This window comes from Pongo pygmaeus, chromosome 1, assembly GCF_028885625.2.
Source record: "Pongo pygmaeus isolate AG05252 chromosome 1, NHGRI_mPonPyg2-v2.0_pri, whole genome shotgun sequence".
In the NCBI taxonomy this organism is placed as follows: domain Eukaryota; kingdom Metazoa; phylum Chordata; class Mammalia; order Primates; family Hominidae; genus Pongo; species Pongo pygmaeus.
Window position 1 is genome coordinate 18,325,164 of NC_072373.2, and position 14,195 is coordinate 18,339,358.

The following is a 14,195-nucleotide window of genomic DNA, read 5'->3' on the forward strand; positions in this document are numbered from 1 at the left end:
TTCTCCTGCCTCAACCTCCCAAGTAGCTGGGATTACAGGCACCTGCCACCATGCCTGGCTAATTTTTGTATTTTAGTAGACACAGGGTTTCGCCATGTTGGCCAGGCTGGTCTCGAACTCCTGACCTTAGGTGATCCACCCACCTTGACCTCCCAAAGTGCTGGGATTACAGGTGTGAGCCACCACGCCTGGCCTAGGGTGTATCTTTTAACATTTAAGTCTCCCTGGTTTGACTTATTCTCCCTTTTGTGATTTTTTTTTTTTTTAATCTGTGGCAAATGCTGCCCCATAGATGTTTAACTGAAGGATCTCAACAACAATATTAGTTCCACATGTGTCCTGAGACAAGCATTGTACTAGTACTCTTCCTGCCCTGTTGCCTTTAGATAAGTTACAACCTATTTAAACCTCATTTAACCATCCAGGAAGCTCACTGGCTTTGCTCATTTGAGAATGGTGGTGAGGACCATCACTAATGGTTGTGCAAGATACTTGCAAACTGTAAAACATTACCCAATTATAAAGGTAGGATACAGGTTGCTACTTCTATTTTTTGTTTTCTAGAGACAGGGTCTCACTGTTTGAGACCCAGGCTGGTTGGTTTGCTGTTGCCCAGGCTGGTCTTGAACTCCTTGCCTCAAGCGAGCCTCCCAAGTTGCTGGGATTACAGGTGTGAGACACTGTGCCCAGCTGGTTGCCACTTTTAGTGTTATTCACACCTGTTCTTATTTTGGTTCTGTGGAGTCTAAAAATTCTAATTCATAGTTAAGCACCTAAGAGCATAAATTAAGGTGTAGAGAATAACAAAGAATGCTTGCCTTTCAGAGTCATCCTTTTTGAACTTCCATGACTCAGACTGCGAACCAAAGGGATCATCACCCTGTGACTCCTTGCTTTCCCTCAACACTGAAAAGATTCTGGTATGTATCTTCTCTCTGTGTTCTGTTTTTGTAACCCGAAGCCCAGTGATAATAGTTCCAAAAAGTGGAAGTCGCCTCTGTCAACTAGAAGTTGGGCCTCGTTGAGTCTACATGCATAGTATCCTCGTCTGGTATTTTGTCACATTGAATTATGACTTATGAATTGGATGGTTGATTATTCTGGACATAGAACTTTTAATTTGCAAGTGTCAAGAAGTAAAGGGGACATTATAGTTAAACCTTATTTCTAGCAGCCTTGTGTATTTGGAGGTATAGTAGACTCTTATTTTTCCAACCTTTGCATATGTGGGTATCTTTTGTATCTGTGTTTTCTATCAGTACCAACTAAACTATACCGTGGACCTCTCCATTTCAGGGGTGAATACTTGATGGTAGCTAATGTTTGCGTCTGCCTATCCATGTTAGTGCATCTCCTCCTCCAGCCTGGCTGCCTCAAGGGGGATGGGTCTTCTTTTTGTTCACACTTAACTCTATGAAACTGATTGTTCTTTCCGTGTCCAAGTTTAATATATTTTTTCTCCAGGCCTTTTCCTTCAACATCTGCATAGATACTCTTTGCATCTTCGGTTTAAAATTTCCTTTTAAGATACTCTTTTTTTTTTTTTCAAACAAAGCCTTGCCTTTTCATATGAGAACTACTGAAGATGGATTGAAACTGCAAACTAGAGAATGATCGTCTGCTTTTACCTAACTCGCTGCGTAGTAATCAACTTGATATAGGGAAAACTCTTGAATTAGACTTGCCCAAAACCAGAAGGGGCTGTCTTGTAAAGCAGTGAGTTGGTCATCTCTGAAAGTGTTTAAGTAGAAGTTGGATAATCCCATCTTGTATAGGCAGTTAGATTCTTAGAGTTATGAAAGTCTTCTTACTGAGAGTAGTTAAAATATGTTCTACTAGTTGCATTTCCAGTTTAAGCTAGCGCTAGCTAGTGACCTATGGGATAAAGTTCATTAGTCTTGGCCTTTTCTTTTCCCGAAGTTGAAATATGGGACTTAGACTATTCATTTATTGATCCATTCTCCAGATATTTATTTTGCACCTATTATGTGCCAGGCATTGCACTAGGTGATTATTAGGAATACAGCAATAAGCCAGATAGTGTTGGTCTCTGCATTATGTACCAGGCATTGTACTAGGTGAGTATTGGGAATCCAGCAGCAAGCCAGATAGCGTTGGTCTCTGTACCATGACTTCTATAGTCATCAACCAAATCATTATGCAAATAAACATAAAAGTGTGATTGTACACATCATATGAAGGAATAGCAAAGGGTCAACATAAACTCCCTTTATTTAGGGGTATCAGGCAACACAGCTTTCAGGAACTGAAGTGTAAGCAGGGATGAGAAAGTTGGATTGAAATTAGTCTACTAGTGATGTTGAGCTGTGTGTTCAAACTTACTTGAGCATAGCTTCTCAACTCTGTCCAGAGGAGATACTATAGATGCAGTATTAGAACTAGGAAAGGGTCTTTTTAATCAAGAATTTGATTTGTTGTTTGGCTGGGCATGGTAGCTCACGCCTGTAATCCCAGCACTTTGGGAGGCCAAGGCGGGTGGATCACCTGAGGTCGGGAGTTCAAGACCAGCCTGACCAACATGGAGAAACCCCGTCTCTACTAAAAAATACAAAATTAGCAGGGGTGGTGGCGCATGCCTGTAATCCCAGCTACTTGGGAGGCTAAGGTAGGAGAATCGCTTGAACCCGGGTGGCGGAGGTTGTGGTGAGCCAAGATCGTGCCATTGCACTCAAGCCTGGGCAAAAAGAGCGAAACTTTGTCTCAAAAAAAAAAAAAAAAGAATTTGATTTGTTTGTACTGTACTTCTCCTGCCCACTTTCTAGTGAATACAAACAACTTAAAATCAAATATATTCTTCAGTGTGCTCTTGAGGTTGCTTAGTAAATGATTTCTTCTTTTTGTAGAATTTCATTTCTGTCCTCGTCCCCACATCTTTTTGCAGAAAGGCTTGGCAAATGGTAGACTCTCCTCAAATATGAAATAAAGCAATATTTACAGACTCTTTTTCTTGCCTCTAAGCAATTTACTTGCTTTTTTTTCCAGCTTCACTGAGGTGTAATTGACAAATAAAAATTATATATTTATAATGTACAATGTGATTTTATATACATATATATTGTGAAACGGTTGCCACAATCAAGCCATCTGAGCAATTATTTATTTATTTTTGAGACAGAGTCTCACTGTTTTGCCCAGGCTGGGGGTACAGTGGCACAATCAGGGCTCCCTGCAGCCTCGACCTCCTGGGCTCAAGCTGTCCTCCTGCCTCAGCCCTGACCAAGTAGCTGGGGCTTTTGGTGTACATCACCATGTCCAGCTAATTTTTTTGAACTTTAGTAGAGACGAAGTCTCACTGTGTTACCCAGGCTGATCTCGAAATTCCGGAGCTCAAGTGATCTTCCTGCCTTGGTCTCCCAAAGTGCTGGAATTAAAGGTGTGAGCCACCATGCCCCATCTATCTAAGCAATTTATTAAGGAGAAAAATCTTTTGCATCTGTGAACTTGTCTGTAAACATTCGACAAAGAGGAAGGGCTCATGTTCTGGTCACACCCAGCTGTGTAACATCAGTAACACCCTTACGCATTGTTAAATCTGCCACATCTTGAAGCTTTACCAGGTTCCAGGTGTGGAAGCTCCCAGCTGCATAGCAAAACTAGAAGGAGCTGATAAGAGTTTCCCTCTCGTCATCAAGGTTCTACTGAAAGCCATAAAGTGTAAAACATTCCCACAATAGTGGCATTTTCTTGCTTCCACTTAAATCAAATGTAGCCTTAATTTTAATTTTTTAAAATACAGATTTTAATACAAGTTTTCCTTCATTTGTCATAGCTAAAATGTATGGTTTTTTTTTTCTTTTTTTTTTTCTTTTCCCAGAGCCAGGCCAAGTCAATTGCAGAACAGAAGAGATTCCCGTTTGCCACTGATAATGACAGCACAAATGAAGAGTTAGGTAAGACTTGAATCTGGTAATATTCCTGTAATATTTGCCTCAAATTTTTGGTTAGATGCATAGCAGGAAGACAGGATGGTAAGGAGTAGAGAGACTGGCTTTGCCAATTTGAGCTGTTTGATCTTGCATGGAGCATTCAGCCCTTGTGACGTTCCATTTATTATATGTCAAAAAAAAAAAAAAAAAGATTTGGATGGAATAATCTATTCCAACTCTCCATTTCTATGGAAATTAATAATTATGGTAATGAGCTCTTATGAGCTGTTCCGATTCAGTAAAAGATTATTTGTGTGCTGTCATCAGATGTGAGCAATGAAGAAGTGAAAGCAGACTACCTACTTTTCTGTATAGTGAAATAGCTATGTTTAAGTTATTTTACTCATGAAGCTAGTCAGTTATTTTTGGGTCTAAGAATGTGGGTGTAGAAAAATTGAATTCATTCGTATCTGCACGAGTCACATAGTTTGGTGTGTTCATTGCATGTTTTAAAACAGGCTGGTTTTGTCAGTGTCAGATATGCACTGGGCGTGTTTCCCTCACTGTCTAGTGAGTTTACATTTGAAGAAGTGGAGACAAAATTGAATACAGGGCTGAGCAGTGCAACTGGGCAAACTATTGAAGCACATGTTCTCGCATGGGGCCCAGTCGCCAAAGCACCTGCAGGAATTCTTCTCTATCTAATTTATGCATAATTATTTTATCCTTACCATGGTCATATACGTTTGATATTAAGACTAAGTGCTCCTTATTTTGGCTTCTTTCCTGTTAGTGCAGGGTCTTGCTCTGTGGCCCAGGCTGGAGTGCAGTGGCACAATCATAGCTCACTACAGCCTTAAACTGGGCTCGAATGATCTTCTTGCCTCGGACTCCTGAGTAGGTAGGATTACAGGTACACAGCACCATGCCTGGCTAATTTTTTAAAATTTTTTTGTAGAGACCAGCACTCACCATGTTGCCCAGGCTGGTATCAAACTCTTGGGCTCTAGGGATCCTCCTGCCTTGGCCTCCCAGGGTGCTATTTTGAAAATGCTGATTACTTTATGGTGATATTCTTTGTGGAGGCTTTGAGGACTGCCCTTTAAGGCATCAGATCTGGTCTTTTCTGAAGTCCTTGGATTCTACTTAGAGTAGTATTTATTTATTGAATAATGAGTTCAGAGCCTGATATGTGCCAGGTCTGTTTTGTTCTCCAAGAATAATCCTAGTAGACCCTGGGGTAGTGTAGGCCCTGAGCTGGCCTACGATCTTTTGTAGCCAGTATTTTTTCTTGAAAAAATGACATCTGTGAACGTATACATTGCTCAGAGATGTGGGGTTGCTGGTGAGTAGAGATTTCTGAGAGAAGTCCAGTTATACCAGCTTTTCCTTTATGTCTTTAGACTCCTACAACAAAATTTAGATCCTAATAGTTATTTGTATTTGCACAAGATTTGGATTATGATTATTCTTTTATTAATGGATACTTCTGCATTTTGTTCACAAAATGTTGAGCTGTAGGTGGAGGGATTTGAAAACTGCATTTCATTTTAAGTGGAATTCAGTCACTTAGATGTGGACAGCCATCTAAATATGTTTCTAAAATACAAAATTTATCTCTAAAAATCATATTTGTTTTTATGGCTCATTGATTGATTTGTTCATTCAACAGATATTTACTGATTATGGGATAATAAATAGGAAATAAAAATTTAGATTTGAAAGGAAACTTTAAGAAAGTTTTCTACAGGCTTATTAAGCAAGACCCAGACAGTTATGAGAAGTGACTGAGGTCCCCATGATCACACGGCTGGTGAGTGGCAGAGCCAGAATCCGAGCTCAGATCTTGGCTTTCTGATCAATCGTCATCTTCCTGCATTCAAAAAAGTACAAGTTTATGTTTTTATCCGTGTTCATCTGACCATTAAGGAATTTCAGCCACTTGGCCATCCCTCCATTGCACAGTGGTTTGGGAACTGACTTGAATTTTCTCAGCGTACCGGGCTGCCCGGGAGGTTAGGCTCCGGAGCCAGGCAGCTTGCTGCCTTCCTCTCACTCACTGCTTATGGTCCTTGGACAGCTAGTTTAACCACTTTCTACTTTATTTCCTTGTCTGCAAAATGGGGTTAATAATTGTACCTACCTCATTGCAGTGGAGGAGCAAATGAGTTAATACTGGTAAAGGATATTACTATGCCTGGCACATATTAAGAATGCAATGCCTGTAGCCACTGTGATTCTTGCTGCTGTTTTTACTACTAATATTACTGCCCCCACCACCCCCGCCAAAACTAAAGGTATCATCTCGTTACCCGGAGGTTAGCTAACTGAATGGTATCTATTGTCAGCATTCTGAACATGAATTTGGGCTTAATTTATCTTTTCAAAGAAAGTAGGGCAAAAGGGCTCTCTTTTTATTTTGAAGAATGCCCCCAGAAGTGCTTATATTATTATGGTGTTCAATTTGAACTTTATTTTATTGATTTATGAATGTATTTTAAACTCTTCCTGCATTTCATTTCTGTTTCTGCTTTAATTTTTTACTCCTTTTTTTTTTTTTTTTTTTTTGAGACGGAGTCTCGCTCTGTCGCCCAGGCTGGAGTGCAGTGGCGCCATCTCGGCTCACTGCAAGCTCTGCCTCCTGGGTTCATGCCATTCTCCTGCCTCAGCCTCCCGAGTAGCTGGGACTACAGGCGCCTGCCACCACATCCGGCTAATTTTTTTTTTTTTTGTATATTTAGTAGAGACAGGGTTTCACCGTGTTAGCCAGGATGGTCTCGATCTCCTGACCTTGTGATCCGCCCGCCTCAGCCTCCCAAAGTGCTGGGATTACAGGCGTAAGCCACCACGCCCGGCCTATTTTTACTGCTTTTAACTGTCAGAAAATATAAGCTCTTAATGACAGTAAAAGTTTTCGTTGCCTATCTTCTTGAACACCTATTATGTCCTAAAGGATATTGCAGTAAAGCTTTACAGAAAAGCTTTTTTGCAAATAAATGTTATCAAAATAGTGATGTTGAGTGAGGAATAAAATGTTTTTCAGGGATTTTGGTGGGGCTAAGGGTTAAGCAGTCAGGGCAAATTTTATAGATGGTGATGTAATCTAGCATATTCAAACATTGGTTTTTGGATGGGTGGCAGAATTTAGTCAGAATATTGCTGTGTTTTCAGAGATTGTCCTGGCTCTAATTTCAAAATACCATTTTCCTAAACAATGTGACACAAAGTGGTTCATTTTTAGTGTATATTTTGAGCAGCGTTTTGACTATATTTTGAATGGAAGAAGTAGGAAAAAGACTGTCATTGCGTTATAGTGGTTTGTATTATCCACAGTTAAGCATTATGTTAATACATTTGAGTCCCTGTTTTTGTTCTTACTAGGTAATTTGCGGTAAATTCAGCACTCTCAGGAATTGAGATTTGTGATGCTATTTGGGTATTTCTCGTAACATTCACAGTAAAAATCACATTGCCATGTTATGTGGACATTATTTAGGCTTATTACTAGCTTTTGTAATAGCTAGGAGACATCACAAAGGTTATTTGGGATTTGAAAATGAATGATGGCCTTAGAAAAAGATCAGTATCTCTTGTAGGCAGTTATTTTATAGATGACTTTAACAATTTAAATCTAGATGGAATTGGAAGGCTGATTAGCAAGTGTGGAGTAGTGAAAGTAGAAGAATTCAATGACACCTTATTAACTTCTAGGTTTTCTTTAACTGCTTCCAGTGCTTGGAGCTGCCTTTGGAGATTTACCAAAGCATTCAGTTATTGATTCTAGTTAGAGCTACTTTATTCTTTCCTTTAATATTTTTGTATTTTGTTTCATAGCTATTGCTTATGTCTTGATTGGCAGTGGTCTGTATGATGAAGCAATACGGCATTTTTCAACAATGCTTCAGGTAAATTTTCTTCTTATTTATGTAATTTTGAGTTTATGGTCATGACAAAAATATGGACTAATGCACAGCTGAAGTGCTGTAATGCAACATGTTTTTAAATTATACAAGAAAGCGAAAGAAATTGGTATGGATTGAGCACTTTCTTGCTGCCAGGCCTTGTGACATGCTTTCATTTAATCTTTTAAATGAAAGATTTTAAAGAAAACTTCATTTTAAATGAGAAAAGGGAATCTAATCAGGTCAAGCAATTTACTCATAGTCTCCCGACCATCAAGTTGCAGAGACGGGATTCAAATGCAAGCTTTAAAAAAACATTAGCTTCAGTTCACTTTCCTCTCTACCACAATATCTCCCGTGAGATACGGACACTGGAAATTCTTGAAATTCCAACTTATTTTCACACAAGAGTTGATCTTCATGATTAACTTAATTTCTACTCAAAGGTATGTTTCTCACCTTAAAGTATAATTATGAGACTCCTCAGTGAAGTATTGGGTCTTTACTGATTGGTGGCTGCGCTGAAGTCTAGTTAAGATAAAGCATGCAAGCACTACATGTGTAAGAGTTGCAAAGAAGGCTGGTAGCTGCCCAGCATCATTGGCCTTTAATCTTGTATCATTATTTAACTGTATGCACTGTTGGTGCCTAACCATTTATTGATTGTTGATGTGTCTTTCCGGTGAAGAAGACATGGATTTTAGAGCTAGAGATGCCTTAATTCTAATCCACTTTGCTTCTTGCTACCAAGTTATTTAAACTCCTGAGTTATGGAGATAATAATAACTACCTCCAAAAAAATTCTTTTTTGGTTTAAATGAAATGTCCTATTAAAGTACTTAGTACCCAGTGCCTGGCACATAGTAAGTGCTTAGTAAATTTTGGTTAGTCAAAGTACCATTCTGGTATATTCATTGGTGTTAACCATAGCAAGTGCCAACAAATACCTTCCAGTCTAGGAGGCAGACTTAATTTAAATGATTCATTTTGAAATTTTAGCTCTGCTTTTGTTTTCTCTTTAAAAATAAGGTTAATTATACTGATAATATCTTCATTCTCAAACAATTGATGAGATATTTTAGTTATTACTTTGAGGTCTTTGGATCCAAGGAGTGGTATATTTGGGTGGTCATATGGAACACTATTCTTCAGTGGAACTTAAAGTACAAAGGGTAGATTATAAATAGTTTTAAAAATCACCTTTCTGTTAAGTATTGGCAATGTTATAAAAGGTAAGCAAACACTTTTACACAGTTAACACTTGACCCTGGTTTGAAAGGGAGGTTTTGATACATTTATAGGAGCAAATATCAGTTAATTTAAGGCAACCAGGCTGGAGTGTAGAATCCAGCAGAAAATAGGAATTTGCAGATGTATTATTTTATTCAACTTTTTGAAAATGTTATTATCATTGTGGTTGAAGACAATATAATACTCTTAAAGAAAATATTTTAAATAATAAAAAATTTCCGAATTCTGCCACTTTAACATTGTTTAAATTTTTTATTTATGCCTTTTCAAAGTATGCATTTGTTTTATAATCTGAATATATGTACTGTTTTGTATTACTTTTTCACTTAATTCTATGCTGTAAATGTTTTTCAGTATTTTTCTACAATCTTATTTTTAATGGCTCTATAATATGCCTTTGTTTTGTCCATTTATAGTTGTAAGACATTTCTCTTGCAATTGTGTTCAGAAAGTATATTAGCATTTTTCTCTTTGTGCAAAGAGATAATGTATTGAAATGTGATATCACATTTTCATCAATCTCTGATACAATGGGTTGCTTTCAGCTGGGAAATCTCTCTTTGAGAATGTGTGGATTATAAGGTTGGACTGCTTTGCTTGTAGTTCAGACTATTGATGGGGCAGGGATGAAGGCAGTGGAAAGTTCAGATGCAGAAGAATAAACTGGGTGGTCATTTATAACATATTTTTATTGGCAGCAAGAATGCCCTTGGCTTTCCTGCTGGTGCTTTCCTCAGTGATTTCTCTCTCCTTACCCTTTATCTCAGTGCTTCCCAGCTCCTTCCACATCATGGCACATGTGGAAATAATATTTGCATGGCACATGGGTAAACAAGAATAATTTGGAGGCATCCAGATAAAGCTTTGTGAAAATCTGTCACATTTTCTTTATATTATATGACTGATAAGAAATAGAAAATTCGAAGATTCTATACTCCAGCTAGAGAGCAAGAACCTGTCTCTGAAAAAAAGAAAGAAAATAACGAAGATTCGATGTTAAATGCTAAAATTGTTTTCAAAAGTTCTAATGAGAAACTTGATCCTACTTTTCTGGACAAAACTTTTCTATATTAGAGTTTATGTTTGAAATTGATGCACGCAGTCTCTGTTTGAGTTTTCTGTTGATTTCATCAAATTCTCGATAGCCAGTGTCATCAAGACACTGTAAAAGTAGGTATTAGCAAATGTCCAAAGAATAGTTATTGCTTCTTCTCCAATTGATTGAAACTCCTTTTTTCATCACGAATCATAATTTGCATAAATTATTCTCTTTAAATTATGTATTACACATATGATTATTCTCTAAATCTAATTACTCTTTTCTTTTTTGTTTGTTTATTTTGTTGGCAAGTGTAGTGATAAAATTTCTTGCAGTATGAAATACATTTTTATCTCAATAATACTTTTTCATATCCAGTATTTCAGAATAGTGATGAAGCTTTTCTTCAAGCCTACACAGATGTTGCTCTACTACTTTTCATTCTTTACGTTGCACCTGAGCTAAATATCACTTGAGAACCATTTTCCTCTGTATATGCTAATAAATTTTTACCTGTTCCTTGCAGGACCTTCTAGATATGCAAAAGTGCAGTGTTTTTAAGCCAGTAAATGTCCTTTAACAAATCTACAAAGTGGTAGCTATTCATGTACAGACTTTTTGGTTTTCCTGAGTTCATTAACTCTTGGCAATTTTTTTTTTTTTTAGACAGCTCATGAGCTCCAGTACGAAGCAGCAGAGCATGGAATATGATTCTGTTTATAGAAGCAGGCAACAAATGGGGACTCGGGGGCTTGGATTTTATTAGAATCACTATTTTGATAAGCTCATTTAATAGGATTTTCAAATCTACATGTAAAGAGTACTTTAACTCCAGAATGACTTTTTGATATAAAGCTCTTATACCTTTCCTGTTGTCTTGGTTTCACCATCAGGTTACAAACTTGGGAAATATTTCCATAATCCTCGGTGTTTCAAAGTGTTTATTGGAATGTTTATTCCCTGTGGTTTGATTTTCCTTTACAGAAGTATCAAGGTTTCTAACTGAGCACAATGACAGCGTTTAATAGATGTCAGTCTGCATTGGAAACTCTTGATTTTTTAAGGCTTATAAGTTAGTGTTGCCTCTATGCCAGTGCCCTGAAGTCACTTCCACATGTGTCAATGCACAATAATAGTGTTCTTGAGTTGAAAAGTAGAACTTTTTCCTGATTTCTGTGCTGCTTTGGTCCTCATGCAGGGATGGGTATAACATAAATACTTCAACAATTTTATGAGGTAATTTGGCCTTTGCTGTTCATTATGTGACCTTGAGCTCATCTGATTTTGATCTGATTCCAGTGGAACTGAACCTGTAAAAGAACATTATTTCCTATTTTACATTAGCATGCAAAATTGAAAACATTCCTCTGCATAGAATTTTAAATAACATCCTTTATGCAAATAAGTATGTTCGTCACTTAGGTGAAATCTAATCCTCATTACATTGCTTATCTACTGACTGTTTCGACTTGTTTGTTTTTAGATCCAGTTTTAATAAAAAAGCCAGCCTTGTAGTGGTAAATACAGTAAATACTGTAAAATTTAAAGTCAATATATAAGTAATGAAATGAGGATAATATATTAGACTCTTTTTTTTGAGAATTGAGACATCTAAGTAGACACAACACCATTTAGGCAACTGTTATACCATGATTTTGCAGTTGCATAAAGTAAAATTGGAAGATTGAAGTATTCATTTTCATTTCAGTCTTTTTAAGAGTATAGAAACTTTTTAAGGAAACTTTTCAAAAAGTTTCTGAAAACTTTATAAAGTATAAATATTATAAAAATATTTTGAAAAATTGCTCTTCAGAGCCTAATTTGTTTTTAGGAATAAACATTGGTTTTTCTTTGGAAAAAGCCAATAATTTACTATGGCATTCCATAAAGAAAAGTTTTTGGCTTTTTAGCTAATGATAGATAAAATAATAAATAAAGTTGTATCAATTTTTAAAAGTAATAAAATCTGTTATTTAAATTTAGGAAGGCTTAATACTAGACTGTAGATATAACAGCCACAATAATTATATGTCCTTCTTGACTGTTAGGAAAAAATTCTAAAAAGAAAGATAAATTGGGCCAGGCGTGGTGGCTCAGGCCTGTAATCCCAGCACTTTGGGAGGCCGAGGTGGGCGGATCACGAGGTCAGGAGATTGAGACTATCCTGGCTAACACGGTGAAACCCCGTCTCTACTAAAAATACAAAAACAAAATTAGCTGGGCATGGTGGCTGGCGCCTGTAGTCCCAGCTACTCAGGAGGCTGAGGCGGGAGAATGGCGTGAACCCTGGAGGTGGAACTTGCAGTGAGCCGAGATCGCGCCACTGCAGTCCAGCCTGGGCGACAGCGAGACTTCGTCTCAAAAATAAAAAATAAAAAAAAAAGAAAGAATAAATTGAATAGAGAAAACCTAAATACTTTACAGATAAGCACAGTAATCAATTCAGTGCTGTAGTAATGATGAGACCATGGGATGACTTGAGGGGAGGCCCATGCGAGGGCCTCTGTGTGGGGCACACGTCCAATCCTGCAGTCAGGATCATGATGGCTACCTTTAGGAAGTTGTCAGTGTTCGGATATTTCAGCTGTTGCAAATTTTTGAATGGCTGGTTTTTTTTTTTTTTTAATTTAAAATTTTTATTACTATAAAAATGTTCCAGCTGCAAGAGCTGGAGGCCCACCATACGTCATTCACTGTGGCACATCTGTCATAGAGCTTTGCCTTCCTGTTACCCTGGATCGGGCTCTTGTTTTCCATTGACTGCACCCCACTATTATTAGCCGTGTTGTCCTGCTTGCTTCCCCTTTGGGAAGAACAGGCTTAGCAGAGCTGACTTTGATCTGATAGGCAAATCCTTGTCTTCTGTGTTGGTTTTTGCTTGCTATTCCTGGTATGTGGCAAGAATAGCATGGCTTTGCATGGTATTCCTAGCACATGGAACCTGAGATAGCTAACAGTAGGCACTGAGTAAATAATTGTGGAATGAATGGGTGACATCCATACAGTGAACAGTGGGAATAAAGGAGAAGGAGCATATTTATTTTCCAGGGGCGTCTGGAAGGAATCCAAAGGTGGTGTTTGAACTGAGACTTAAGGGATCAAAGGAATTTCTTGGGGACCGAGGCAATGGGTGAGTGTTTCAGACAGAGGGGATAGCATTTGCAAATGCACTGCATTTGGGAAAGCATCTTGTATGTAGGGAATTATTAAATGATTCTGATTTCTAGGGTATGAAATGAAGCTGGGTGTGGTGGCTCACGCCTGTAACCCCAGCACTTTGGGAGGTTGAAGCAGGAGGATTGCTTGAACCCAGGAGCTTGAGACCAGCCTGGGCAACAAAGTGAGACCCCCATCTCTACAAAAAAATTTTAAAATTAGCCTGGTGTGATCGTGCACTCCTATAGCCTCAGGTACTCGAAAGGCTGAGGTGGGAGCATCACTTGAGCCCAGGAGTTTGAGGCTGTAGTGAGCTAGGCTTGCACCACTGTACTCTAGCATGGGTGACAGAGTGAGACCCTGTCTTTATGAAAAGAAAAAAAAAAGAGGAAGGAGATGAGGCTGAACAGTAAGCAGGAAAATGATTAATATTTTCTGCAGAGCCATTTAGATGTTACCTTTTTTCTTTTTTGTATTGTGAGTTGCTACCCTTTAGTGGGTCCTGAAATTAATTGGCAAGTCAAGATTAGCACTTTTTTTTTTTAAGTGAAATATGCTGGACTAGAAAATATCAGATTCCATTGTGTATAGGAAGTCCTAGGTGTAACCTAGTGAAACTGTTTTCTGATACATGTGTGTATATATTGTGCACATGTGTATCTGTATACTGGATTGTAATGTAAAATGTATTTCAGTGATTTGGAGTTTAAAAAGTTTGAATGTCACTGTATTAGGTGTTGGGGAGTCACTGAATAATTTCAGTTAGGGAAGTGATACGATGAGACTTTAGTGTTAGAAAGATAACTCTTGGTGTATATCTGGAGAATAGATAGGAAGAAATGGGAACAGGTAAGGTGATCACAGTATCCTAGGTGAGAGAGGAAGGCTTAGGATAGGGCAGGGGCTGATGGAGTGGGTGGGAGGATGCTGATCTGTTCAGGAGGTGAGATGGCCAGGATT

At 38.1% G+C, this 14,195-nt stretch overlaps 1 protein-coding gene across 9 annotated transcripts in view; it reads left to right on the forward strand.

Annotated features, from left to right (window-relative positions):
* Positions 1-14,195, forward strand: part of TTC13 (tetratricopeptide repeat domain 13) — a 72,857-nt gene that overhangs the window by 16,884 nt on the left and 41,778 nt on the right. For all 9 annotated transcript variants that reach the window (XM_054486734.2, XM_054486743.2, XM_054486795.2 and 6 more), the window contains exons 2-4: positions 826-920; positions 3,836-3,911; positions 7,722-7,792. In XM_054486734.2, the coding sequence (XP_054342709.1) occupies positions 826-920; positions 3,836-3,911; positions 7,722-7,792 (242 nt within the window). The remainder of the gene's footprint in view (positions 1-825; positions 921-3,835; positions 3,912-7,721; positions 7,793-14,195) is intronic.